Source organism: Phalaenopsis equestris, unplaced genomic scaffold (genome assembly GCF_001263595.1).
Source record: "Phalaenopsis equestris unplaced genomic scaffold, ASM126359v1 Scaffold000951, whole genome shotgun sequence".
Classification (NCBI taxonomy): domain Eukaryota; kingdom Viridiplantae; phylum Streptophyta; class Magnoliopsida; order Asparagales; family Orchidaceae; genus Phalaenopsis; species Phalaenopsis equestris.
The window spans coordinates 111200-125244 of NW_018165390.1; the positions used below are offsets into that span (position 1 = coordinate 111200).

Genomic DNA, 14045 nt, shown 5'->3' on the forward strand with positions numbered 1-14045 from the left:
AAAATACTTATCAAATATTTGTTATTTTTGGTTTAATAAATTCTCCTATGATCACTAAGCACAAAGATATTTTTATTTTATTTTTATGATTTTCCACACCGAGATATGTATATTTAAAGTTTTTGTAAATATTTAAATCTAAAATACCCTATTTTTCTACTTATTCGAGTTGGTGCCACGTCAAACCTCTACAGCTTCGAAGGCCACGCGTCGTGCTGCGATTGGATGCACTTTCCACGCTAGTTGTTGACTCAGCCCACGGTTTGCGTACCATCTGCCTGTCTGACGCCATATCGATCGTCCATTCAATACACTTGCAAACGGATAGTATTCGTTCATTATCTGATAGTCCTAACCCGAGAACCGTACTTATTCTAACCTTAATATCTCGCTCGATACTCAACCAAATCGCATGGAGTTTGTTCTTACACCTTCATTTAAGTGAGACGAACCTATCTATATGGTTAAATACGTATGAAATGCAAGTTTTCTTCACAAAGGTCCAAACCGAGCACAAAATTAGGAATTTTGAGTTATACATTTGCCAAAGAGGTGAGGCCTCAATTGGGTTGGTTGGAGATGATCGCCTTGACCTCACGAATCTCCTCAAAATGTGTCCTTGCTCTGTGATGAAACTTATGTATGATCTTGGTCAGAGTATGGTTCAGGCTTGATCTTGAGCTAGGTTAGAGGGCTCGAAAAGGGCTAATTTTGATTGAGGAAGTGGGTTGGAGGTACTCTGAAGCTTTTGAGATGATCAATTTTGAGTTTTGTGGAGATTTATGAAATGGCCAAAAATATCCTGGTTTTAGGGTTTGGAATTCAGGCTGTGTGAGGGGTTTCAAGGCTTGAAAATGGTGGGGACGATCTTCTTAGTAGTGTGAGAGTGTTCTAGATTGGTTTTGGCAGGTCTTCGTCAGTGTTGATGCACTTTTCCAATTTGGCTGTGGGGGTGGCCATTTTATAGGCACAGCTAAGGGGAGGGGGGAGGGCTCCAATTGTCTGGTCAAAGCTTGCTCAGGTGGAGTCCAATTAAAATGAGACACAATGGATGGGTGCAATTTTAGGTTTTAGCCATGGTGGTGTTCTCAAGTTTGGGATTTTTCGGCAGCTAAGTTGGTCAGCCAGCCAAAGGAAAGTCACCATCCCACTAAGGATGATCAGTGGTGGGCAGATGTGAAGCCAATTGGGTTTGTGCACTGGTAGATGTGATTATGTAAAATGGATAGGGGTTTGAGTTAACTTTGGTTTAGGTTGGATTTAGGCTCATGAAAATGGCTTGGGTGGCTTCCCATGGTTGACCAAGGTCTGGTGGACCAGTGGACCAGCTGGATTAGTGGAGTCAAGTCCCCATCCAAGTGTATTAGGGCTAATCATGGGTTTGAGTGAGACATGAGAGGGAATAATCACTTTTAAGGAATCATTAAAGTGTCCCCTCCTTTTGCCATTTAAAGCATGGTGACATGGCATGGTTCTCATGGCTCACCTATGGCTTGGGAAAACACTCATGGATTACATATGGTTTGCCCTTTCACGTTAAGAGGGATTCTGGAATCTTGAGATTATTTTATGAAGTCTTGTCATGAGGCTTATTTTGGAATAGTTTTGATCATGAAGCTCATGGTTTATGGTTTTAAATTCATTAAGTGGATGATGAAGGGAGAGTTGTCATGTGTGTTTTTTATTTTGAGCTTTTATCTTGAATCAAAGCTTTGGGCTTTTAAAATTAGGTAGGGTGGGCTTTTGAAATTGTATTGTGTGCTTCTAAAATTAAGGATGAGAGGGTTAACTTTGAGCTTGATGAATTTTAGGATTTGTCATGTTAAAATTTGGACTTGAATTTGGTGAATTTTGATTTTGGCTCATGGGTTCAATTTTGGTGAAAGCTGGATTTAGGGTCAATTTTAGGTGTTTTGGCTTGAGTTTGAATTTAGGTTTTGAATTTGGTGGAATTGGTCTTGATATTTAAAATTGAGTGGATTTGATAAAAGTTGAGGCAATTTGGAAATTTTGGGTAATTTTAGGGATTTTTGGCAAATTTGGTTAATTTTGGTGAAGCTGAGGCACTTGGGTAACTTGGAAGGGCTTAAAGGTGATTTTGGTAAAGATTGGGTGTTTTGGGAATTTTTGAAAAACATAGGTGTTAAAGACCATTTTGGTTTTTTTGGCGAATTTGGGGGAATTTGGACAAATTGGATGATTATGATTGGTTTTCGTAGAGTTTTGAGAAAAAAATTAGGGATTTTTGCAATTTTGGGTGTTTTTTGAGAATTTGGGGGTATTTTGGTAATTTGGCCAACTTGGGTGGATTTGGAGAATTTTGAGTAGATTGGATGATGTGGTTATGCAAGCCATTAAAAAACGTTTTAGGAAGGTGTGGGTGGGGTTGGGGGGGTGTGTGATGTGGGTGGGGGGTTGTGGGGGGGGGGGGGGGTGCGGGAATGGTGCAATTGACCAATAAGAGTGTGCCACATTGGATGGGTGCAATTTGGTGTTTAACCCATGGTGGGGGGTTCTCAGTTTTGGGTTTTCCGGTAACTAGGGTGGCTGGTCAGGTCAGGGGTGGTGGCTAGCTGGCTCTAGGGGGTTAGGAGGATTAATGGTGATAAGCTTGGGTCTTGGGAAGGTTGGTTGCATGGTTTATTGGGTTTAACTAAAAGAGGGAGCGGTGTAAGCATAATTTGAGGGACCGTTGTTTCATGCCACCGAAATGGGGTTGACTTGGTGATGTGATCAACACCTACGCTTGGGATGGGGGCTGAGGTAATTAAGGTTTAATAAAAAAAGAGTTTAGGTTAGAGTTTGGATTAGGGTTTGGATTTGGGGAAAAATTTGGTTTATTGAAATTGGCTTTGATTTTGTATGAAATAGGGCTTGGTTTGAGCTCAACTAGGGCTTAATGGATTTCTAAAATCATGATGATGGATTAAGAGTTTCAATTTGGTGGAAATGGATTTGGCAAGTTAGCTTAAATTTGTTGAAAATTGGATTTGGGGTTAATTTGGGATGGTTGGCTTGAATTTGATTTTAGATTTAGTATTTGGTGTAATTGGGTTTGGATTTGAAATTGAGTGAATTTGAAATGATTTTAATGAAAATTGGGGGGGGGTGATTTGGGAATTTGGGGGTTTTTTTGGTAATTTTGCCAATTTTAGTGGATTTGAGGAAATTTGGATGCAATTCATGAAATTGGATGGCTATGATTGGTTTTGGTGAAGTTTTGAGTGAAATTGGGGATTTGGGGATTTTTGGGTGTTTTTTGATGTTGGGGTCATTTTGGTAATTTTAGGAACTTTAGTTAATTTTGGGAAATTTGGGGTGAGTTTGAGCAATTTGAATAATTTAAAGAGGTTTGATATGATTTTTGATGAAAAATTAAGAATTTGGGTAATTTTGGAAATTTTAGAGTTTCAAGGGTATTTTGGTAATTTTGGTGAAATTAGGGGTAGAAGGCTAAAGTTGGATGTTTTGGTGGAATTGAAATTGATTGGATAGGATGATTACGCAAGCCACAAAAAAAACCTCCTTAAAGCCATAAGACCCATAGAAGAACTCACTTTGAATCCTCCAAATGTTGGTCCTTGCCATCTTAGCCAAATGCTAAGGCTTTGGGACCTCCCACATGAGTTTCCAAAAAGAGCAAAGTGGTAGATCAAGTGCAAGTGATTTTAGGATTTTGGAATGTGTGGATTGTGAAGACCAAGCCACCCAGGGTTGACCTAAGGCTTGAAAGTCCTATGGGAACTCTCCTTGGGTTTCTCATGTTTATTTCATCCTTCTAAGGGCTAGAGGTTAAAACAACACAAGTGTTTAGAATTTCTTAGGGAGGTGGATCCCATCACTAGTCCTCTAGGATAGTCAACAAAAAAGTCCTATGGCTAGATCCTAGTCTTCTAAAGAAAGAAAACTAGACTTCAACAAAGTTGAGGTCAACAACAACTTAGAGAAGTATAATGAGCTTAAAATCATAATGGATGATAGTAGGAAGTGTAAGAAAAAAGATGAAAGTACATAGTCAAAATTTTATGAATCCATCATTCCAAGCCACATGCTCAAATCATTTAGTAGTAATAGTAGTCGACAAAACTTGGTCATTAGATACTCCATCAACAACTAGAGTTAAATTGCATAGAATTAGCCTTTTTTTTCGTAAATCAAGAAAAATATTAAGATTAATAGGTAGGTGATTTCTATGTAGTATACTAGAAAGGCGCATGACCTACAAATCCTTATCGATTTAAGGACTTATGAAATGAGTAGAATATGATAACCAAAATATATGAATTCCATCAACTTGACTTATAATGCTATCTAGATCAAAATAGTCATCACGTAGTATTTTAGACCCCCAGACATGTCAATTGAAGTCATGTATAGAATAAAAAGCTCTACACTAACATGATGCAATTTTTTTACTCTTAAATGAGAGATATCATTGTTTGCATTCAACTATGTTGAGAAATTATAGTAATACATGGGGATTTTGATCATTAACAAGTTCTACTACGTATCCCATCTAAGAGCTATAAAGAGAATACTCTTAATTTATTATAAGAGTTAGCTTTAAGTAGTGTAATTTTACATTGAAAAGCTCACCACAATGTTTTTAATCTGTTGTGGGTAAAATTCTATTATTAAGTTTACCATTTAGAGTTATGCGTATTATTGGTTTCGTTTCACTCTATTGCTGAAAGGTTTGAGAAGAAAAATTACTTTTATGATTTCTTCAGTTGATTTTTTTTTGTTGTTTTCAATCTCTTCTGGTTCTTTTATTTATAATTTGATTTATTGTTAGTGCCTTTAGTTGTCCGTTATTAGGTTGGATTTTGTGTTTTGTTGTACATGGATTGTGGAAAAAATAACGAGTCTGGAGTCTGGACGTAAGCTGTGTCCGTACAACAGACGTGATACACCTAACCTGGGCTCACTCGTGTTTGGCTCGTTTATATTTTTTGCTCAAAAAGTGTGTTCGTGTTCAGCTCGTTTATTTAGCGAGTCGAACACGAGTCATTCACGAACAAAGAGTCGTTTTGACAACCCTAATCAGGCAGCCATATGATGTTAAGGATTAAGGCAAAATTTAAAAATTATTGTTTATATTAAAAAATCATTTCAATCTAATTTAATAATTTTTATTCTATTTTATTAATTAATACTTATAATTGATTATAAATCTTTATAGCCTTGTAGTCAATTAGATTTTTTTTAAAATATTACTCATCAAAGCCAAAACGAGCCGAACACGAACGAACAAATCTTTGTTCGTGTTGTTCGTGTTCGGGAACAACAAGCCTTTTTGACAGCCCTAGATACACCGGAAGGACTGATGGAGAAAAAAAATCTTAGGTGCGTCGCGTTCGTTGTCCAGACATAACTTACGTCTTATTTCCTCATGCAATATTTTCTCGTACACCCAGCCATGCTTAAGCAGGACCAATCAGAAGGATCAGGGCCAATAAAAATAGCCCTATCTTATCTATTTCCTCTCTAAGTTTGAGAGACGTGGCTCTCGTAAGGCTTCTCTCCCTCTCTCTTTCTTCCAGTCAACGGAAATGGTTCAGGCAGCTGTTTCATTCCCCTGCAATCTGAAATTTGTTCTCCAACCCAAAACATCCTACCTGCCCTCTTCATCGTTTGTCATTCCAACCAGAAACAGAAGATCAAAATCCAGAGTTCCTGCAAATTTAGGTAATTTCCTTAAGGTAATTTATGATTCATGATTAGCTATAACACATATAAATGAGTATAAAAAAGAAACAAATTCACTAAATTAATTTTCAGGTGGAGATGGAGAAATAAAACGTCCGGAGAAGAAGTTTATTACTAGAGAAGAAGAACCAGAGCAGTGAGTTCTTAAACTTTTTTTCTATAAAATTGAACCTTAAGATTAATTGGGAAAATATTTGTGTACGTAAGACATACGCAGTGCTGTGCGAAACTTATTTGTAGGTTATAGGGAGATTACAAGGGGTATAACGTGGATATAACATCCCTATACTCTCTAAATAACCTCCAGATGTACGCAGCGCTGCATACTATCTTAGGTCTTACGCATATATTTTCCGACTAAATTGAGAGAGTTTGACGGAAAAGTTCTGTAACAATGTATTATATTTTTAGTCTTAAGTTGTTTGTATTGATATTATATTATTAACATTTTTAAATAATACAAACCAAGAGATGTTGGCATAAAATAACATGGTTCAGGACCTCTGATATGAAGTGCAGATATTGGCAGACAGCGGGCGAGAAGGAAGGAGAGAATCCAATGAAGACTCCATTGCCTTATATCATTATCCTTGGCATGTCTACTCCGTTTGTAATATTAGCCATAGCCTTTGTTAATGGCTGGATTAAAGTGCCTGCTAAGTGAATTAAACCAAATTGCACCTTGTATGAAGAATGATACAATGGTTTTGTACACATTATTTTAGTTTGTCCGTGTGTTTTTATTTTTCTTATGATTGGAGATATATATTCATATTATTGAATCCAAAGTTGTCCTTAGGCACACCAACTACATTAGTTCACTTAAGGGGAGAGAGGGAGAGAGAGAGAGAGAGAGATTTTCAAAATTGGTCTTAGTATAAATTCTTATTGTATCCTTGAAATTAACACATTATTTTTTCTTAAATTTTTACCTTTTATTTATAATTTGAGGTGCTTTGACCATAGTATATAATTAAGAGGATTATATGATAAAGAATAAAAAAAATATAGGAAATTGAGACATATTTTGTAGCTGCATGCAAAGCTGAGCTACAAGTAGTTAAGTGAGCTATTAATTTGCGCTAGCTGAGTTGCAAGCTAGTGAGGGTTTAATGTCAACTAGCAAGTGGCATAATCATTATTCGTAGTTATGCTGAGTTGGTACTTGGATGGAGCTGACTTGAGATCATTCAGGATTAACCTTGGAATTTCAAAGGCCTTGATCAAGTCATTGGATATTTGGTCATATATACTTAGCTCTCTCATTCTCTTTTTTCTTTACAAGTGTGTTGCAAAAAATTAAGATAAATAAAATATTAAATAAGAAATGAATAACTAGTTGTCTCATAGGCAATAGATGATGTGGTAATTATTGTTTATATTTTTTGCTCCACTTTATAAATGTGGATCTTTGGTGGTGTTAGGGGCTCACAACTTCTTTTGCTAAAGTCTATTTTTGTTAGAGTTTTTACTCCCTATGAGATAATGAAAATTCTAAACTGTAAGATTGATTTGATGGATGGTAACATGGTTAACAAATTATTCAACAAGATAAGAGAAGTTGAAGGTTCTTTGGAGAAGAAGAAGAAGAAGAGACTTAGGTTTGAGGAAGAAGCAATATGAACATGCTTTTAAGGTGTTAGTTGATCGACCTCCATCATTCTCAGACTCATTTTGAATGCATTTAAGGGCTTGAGTGGCCTCTCATGACATTTAGAGAATTATGATGACACAAAAGGTTGGTGCTGACCTTTTATTTTGCATTTTAAATAGTTCATTATTGAAGTAAAATTTGAGAGAAAAAAATTTACAATTTTTTCATTACAATGAGTGAGTTTTTTTTTTATGGTGAACCCTCTATTGATCAACTTGTTTGCTTAGATATTGTTGTAAAAAATGGTGAGGATACAAACATGTCTAAGTTCTTGCAATGGAACCTTCTCTTGCCACTAAAGAGCTAGTTTATGTTGCTCCATCACCCATTGTATTGATTAAAGTGAACTCAATGGTGTTTAAGGATGACAGAAGGACCCTTTCCTAGGCTCTGGCTGAGGTAATATGGAGAACACTATTGAGCTTTCCAAGAATCGATGCTAGGAAGGAGTTGAATTTTACATCAAAGGGCCAATCCCTTGAGGTTTTTATAGCAACTTCAAGTTCCCCCATCACAATGATGGAAAAGAAAGTATGGAAGAGGTTGGTTGAGTGTCCCTCTAAGATAAGAGTATTGAAGTCATTTATTGAGGCAGAGATAGGCAAGTTCTTGAAGAAGCCATCCAAGCTAAAGAATTATTTTCTTGAAACCATGGTATAGATTTAGTGTGAAGTTGTGTTGATCACATCTCAAGTGATGGCTAGCTAGAAGTGTATGGAGTCATCTTGATTAGACCAATTCTTCATAGTTGGCTTGTTTATTTTGAAACGTTTGATGGACAATGATAGGATTTCAAGTGAGACCAACTCTAACTACCCCTACGTTTAATTTATCTTTCTTCAAGGGCCCAATTCAATTCTTCTCATTTATTTTATGATCAATTTCACAAGTCATCTTTTTACTATTTTTATGAAATTTTGATCATTGCACCTTAATTTAGCATGACATTTCAATCTACATGCTAATATGAGAATTGTACTATTAGATGTGTCTGGACTTCACTTGTAATGACAAAATCTTTAAATATATCAAAAAATAAAAGCTTAAGATAGATTTAGAATTTAAAATTTAAAATTAAGATTTTTAAAAGATATACCATTAAGATGATATACTATGATAATGGTCTCCTCGATCTCTTCATCCCCCAACTCTTCTATAAATACGTTGATAGAGACTGTGAAAGAACTTTCCTTGCAATCTTTTTGTTCTCAAGATTTCCTATACATTTCTCTTAGAATCTCCCCCCTCACTTAACCAGGGACTCTCTTCTACCTTAATAAAGTGATTCATTCCACCAAGGCTTAATAGTAGGTCTGTCTAGGCTGTCAATGGTGAATATAAATTTCATTCAAGTGAAATATGCCTTCAAATACAAACACTAGTTGAGGGTTGCTAAGAACGGAAAGTTTTCAAACATGAAATTCAAAGACAAACTATGCTACTACCATAACTAGTTCGGTCTTTGAATATGTTTTCCCTTTTGTGAAGAGCTGATTGACATTTCAACTTTTATGGTGTTATCTCTGTACAAGTGATATTGAACTCCTTTATGAGCATTATGTTGATTGTGTTATACATAAAGAAGAGAAAGATACCCTAGTCACTCAACCTTTTATGCACTTCTTTTAATAAAGTCTTCCAAGGAGGGCTTCGTTTTGTTCTCATTATACAACATTAGGATGATTAAGTTAAAGATTAAAATATGATCTTGGAAGAACTGTTACTGCTTCAACAGAAAAGAGGACAAGTGGCTAATTTCTCTTAAACCGTTATAATTTTCAGAGTACAAGATTTGTGTATTGCCACTATGTGATGTTGAAATGTAATACTTCAATCAACTGAATTATGTGGAGTTGAGAATGAATAAATACATTGATTGTGATGCTTCAAAGGGTACTAATTCATACGTGTGCTCACTTCTTATGTATTTGGTGTTCACGCTTATGAAAATTTCTTCTTACATATTTATAATATTTTTATCTTCAAAATTTTTTAACTTGCTTTGAGGTTGGACCCACTCTAGATAAGGAGGCAACTATGTTTTTGGAGGAGTTAGAAAAAAGAGAAGATTATGGAGAAGAGGGCTTCTATGAAAAGGACTTTTATGATAACATCCATCTCTTTGATAAACTTCTCTAAAAATGAACAGTTGAGCTATGATTCTTTTTAGAGATTTTTTCTCTTCTTTGATTTTGAAAAAGAGGCGGATGAAGAGGAGGAAGAGAAGAAAGTGCCAGCCGAAGCTTGGCGCTCTTGAGTAGTGAGTGGTCAAGCTCTAGACCTACAAGAAGGGAACTAAAGGAAGATTGCTTGTTGAGTTGACTATGGAGCCAAACAATGTGTGGCAGAAAGATTAGTGAGAAGTTCATGAAGTGGAAGTAATTCTTCTTTCTTATAGCCATCCTCGACCTTGCCCCAATCAAGAGTTAATTCAAATAAATGAAGAAGTGGTGAGGTAAGTTGAAAAGGAATCAATCATACTGACATATCTAGGACCATTCCAAGGTGAAAGGAAAGTGGTGGTAGCAGTGCCTCCTGGAGCTTCCTTCCAGGAGGGAGAGAAAAGAAAATTAGTGATCTACAAAAATGAGCAAGCAGCTTCCATTAATATAGAGTAAGCAAACAACTTCAACTTTTGTATTGCTTGTCCCATTAAAGATGATAGTTCAATTTAATAGGAACCTCAACTTGATAATGCTTGACATGAATCTAGAGTAGAGCATCCCCTTTGAGCTACAGTCTCGATTAGCATTTAAGCTTAACCATGTAATGAGGCTATAGTATTTTCTAGATTAGGTTAAGCATGTGGAAATTATGGTTTCTACTTAAAGGTGATAAGTTGAATGCAACCTTCTAATATCTAAATTATATGATTATTATGCCATATGGAAACACACCAAAGTAAGTACTTAGCTAAACTCTATGAATGTGTCTATTGTAGAAAAGAAGGTAAGTAAAACTAAAATTGAAATCTAAATGAAGTACAACTTGTTGGACATTTCAGTGCACAAGCTTCAAGGTGAGCTTTGTGAGAATAACTCAAGCTTGTCCATGGTACGTTATGGTTGAGATGAGAAAAAATGAGCTTGACACTACTATTAGATGAATTGTTGAGCTTGTGATGTTTTCTCACATTTATGATGATAACTCAAAAAATCTTCCAAAAATTTAATCATTGATTATCCAACTATCAAATCAATTAAGGAATTGATATATGTTAAGGGATAGTTATCCCTTAGTAGGTTGAATTCGAAATGAAACACATTTTCCATTTATTATTTAATTTATAGACCTTGATCTCATTAGAAATCCAATCTAAATATTGAATTTCTTTTATGAAGTTAGCCTAAAGTAGTTCTTCAAACTTCATTCTTAATAGGCCTGACTAGAGTCATGGATATTGGTCAAATCTTTTGCTTGATAGGTTGAGTGTGGGTCTATATTTAGTTTTTGGAAGATATCAATAATTATTATCCTAAACATTTCATCAGCAACCCTCATGAAAATATATCAACACATTGTCTTAAAGTATAAACTATTTCCCCTCAATATTGACAATTAAAAGCCATGCTTTGATGAAAGGACCTATCTAATCTCCTATAGGATGCAAGTTCTTATTCATTGACTTCAATAGTTTCTAAACCACCACTACTCTATTTGCTATTTAGAAAGCAATCTTCTCCCAACTCCTCACTTCACACAATGAATTTCTTCTTTTCTTTGGGGATTCTAAAATCTTTCTTGGGTCTGCTATCATTCACCTTGTATGGTGACATATGAACTAGTTTTACAATCATTCTTCTCCATAATGACGTGGATATTGAAAATTTTAAGCAGCTCAACAAAAGCCTTTGGTTGTTGAAGAAAAATAACATGCTTGAAATGATCTTCTAGAAGGTTTTAAGCCAATGCTGCATCATTGATAGTTGGCTCAAGATTTTTCACATGCAATGTCTCCTAAGTCTGGGTATTTTTTTTGGTTTTTGATGCATCCATAATAGGGCTTGTTAGTTCTTAAGTAGCTTTTAGGCATTGGTAATTTGTAAAAATATTCTTTTGTACATTGCAAATAGATGATCACTCTCAAGACTAAGAGAGTGAACCAATTTATGGAAAACTCTTTTAAAGTTAAAATAACAAAGGAAACTTCAATGCACAATTTTTGTTGAGGAAAGAGACAATAGATTTGAATAAAGTTACAAGTTCAATGTATTTACTTTCTTCTTGTATAAATCTAAAGATGATATTTTAAACTTTTCCAAAGGTTTGACTTCTACAATCTCCTTGAAGAAGGTATTCTCCAATTGCAATCTTATCTTCACTTCCTTTTTCATTTCTTCTCTTTGATAAAAGATAGAGCTTCACTATCCAAAAAATATGTTTGATCACTACCTTCCTTCACTTGGGTTGATGACTATTCTCAAACTTATTTTCATATTCTCAACTTTGAATAAAAAAACCTGATAGTTTTACATAATTTGTCATTCTTTTGATATGCTCCATCACTTCTCAATCTTTCTTAGAAATTTTTTTTATAACATTACATGCTATGTTGCTACAAATTATCTTGTGCCCTCTTTGTTCATAGATGTTTCTATATCACTATGACCAACTTCTTAGAAAGTTCTTCTTCTTTCTTGTGTTATATCCATGCTTTCGCACCTTAGAAGGGTGTTGGATCCAAAGTTGTACATAAGCACATCATTTAGATTAGAGCACTTAAGTGAAGAGTGAGAGAGAGATTGACAAAGAAAAAGAGTGAGTGAAATTCTCACAATTTGTTTGAAAATACTGTGTCCACCTTGTCAATTTTAACCCTTGTATTTATAGATTTGGGATGCCTTTGACTATAGTACATGATTTAAAAAATCATAATGATAAAGACACAAAAAAGTGCATAATGTTGTGGCACATCATGTAGCTGCATTAAATGCTAGTAACAAGTATGCAACGCGTTGCCAACTTGATTATTCGATGTGCCTAAGTTAGTTATCGAGTAGTTCTTAGGTTGTAAAAAATCTTATGCTGTGATGCGGTCAAACATGTATTAATCTATATTCTAACACATATAGCCTTTTGATACACCTAAAATATATAGTGTTTTCAGACACATTTTTATACTTATTTCTGAGATTGAGATATTGTGATTTAAGGAAAGATATTTGTGTGTTTTTCTTTCAGGTACAAGTAAAAAGTTGAAAATGCTAAAAGGATTTGGAGAAAAAAATGTGAAATTTGTGCAAAAGTGTTTTGGCGCCTAAGCGCCAGATTCGAAGCTTAAGCGCCGGTAAAACAGAGAAGGCCACGCCTAAGCGCCAGGTGCCCCGCGCTTAAGCGCCAGGTGCCCCGCGCTTAAGCGCCATTTGTAGTTTTTTGGTGATTTTCTTCATTTGACTGAATTTTGAAGAGACATTTGAGGCATGAGGCATCTATTGGCTAAAGATGGTGGTTATGACCATTAGGAACGAAAATATTATTAAAAGACTTGTGAAAGGAAGCATCCCTTGGAGAATACATCGAATTTGGACACATTTTAAAGAATTTCCAAGGCACCTCTTGGGAAATTTATAACAGAAGGAAGTTGAGACATACATTTAAGATGCGTGCTTGAAGAGGGAGAGAGTGTTGAGTCCTGAGAAGATTGTGGAGAATCTTGTGGAGAGATTCAAGCACGACACACTTACTTTTTCCTTTTTGTTTTTAGTTTTATTTTGAGAGTATAGAGAGTTGTAAAGGAAAAGAGATTCAAAGGAACTTCAAGAGCTTGGTGGAGGATTTGAGATAGGTTTTTATCTTTTTTTTTAATTCAAAGGAACTTTAAGAGTATGGTGGAGGATTTGAGATAGGTTTTTATCTTTTTTTTTTTTAACTTTTCTCCATGGATTTTGAGTAGTTTTCTTTATCTTTTCCCTTAAAATGATAAGTAATTAATGTGTTGGATGGAAGTTGTGGAGAGTATTAATCCTTAATGTTGGAAAAAGTTGTGATGATTTAATTCCATACACTTCATTTACTTCTTGATCTGGCCCATCTAGATGTTAAAATTTGTTGAGAGAACATGTAAGAACCGGGCTGGTATTCTCTTAATCAACAATTGTAAAGAATAAAATGAGGTTGTATGAATGAGAAAGTAATTTCTATGATTTAGTGCAAATAAATAGGGAAACAATCTTTGAAGAGTGTAGAGTTAGAGGACTTTATAGTGACAGGTCAAAGCCCCCAACTTGACTTATTGTTTTAGGTTCTGATACGAGATGTTAGCCCAAGGTTGGAGGGAATTGAGGGAACTCTAGAATGAGAGCTGATATCTTCCCTGCCCTAGCTGGTCTTCAGAACTATTCAAATTTTAAATTAATCAATGTTCTTTATAGCATCTCTAGTAAGGGTAAAGAATATTATTGCTCCTATTTGACACAACATAATTTGCATACTTCCACAACTGAATTCTTATACTTATTACTAATTCATAACAAGAAGAAAGTTATTTTCATATTTAGTGTTTTTCTTCTACAAAAACTCTAGTTATTTTCTTAAATTGTAATTGTTCTATCAAAACATTGAAAATACCAAAAACATTTAAATTTTCATTACTCCAAAACTCATTTTTAGTTTAGATAATTATCTTTTTATTAAAAATAAAAAGTTTGTTGTTCAGTAGTGCATATTATGTATTCTCTTTGTA

The 14045-nt window shown here is 34.9% G+C and overlaps 1 protein-coding gene across 2 annotated transcripts; it reads left to right on the forward strand.

Annotated features, from left to right (window-relative positions):
* Positions 1-5455: 5455 nt before the first annotated feature.
* On the forward strand, positions 5456-6456 carry LOC110032488. Of its 2 annotated transcripts, none has more exons than XM_020736137.1 (3): positions 5456-5688; positions 5782-5845; positions 6229-6455. In XM_020736137.1, the coding sequence occupies exons 1-3, from the start codon at positions 5553-5555 to the stop codon at positions 6371-6373; spliced, it is 345 nt and encodes a 114-aa protein (XP_020591796.1). In that variant the 5' UTR covers positions 5456-5552; the 3' UTR covers positions 6374-6455. The 2 variants fall into 2 exon arrangements, with proteins under 2 accessions (XP_020591796.1, XP_020591797.1); XM_020736138.1 differs by having other exon boundaries at positions 5459-5688; positions 6224-6456.
* The last annotated feature ends 7589 nt before the right edge of the window (positions 6457-14045 follow it).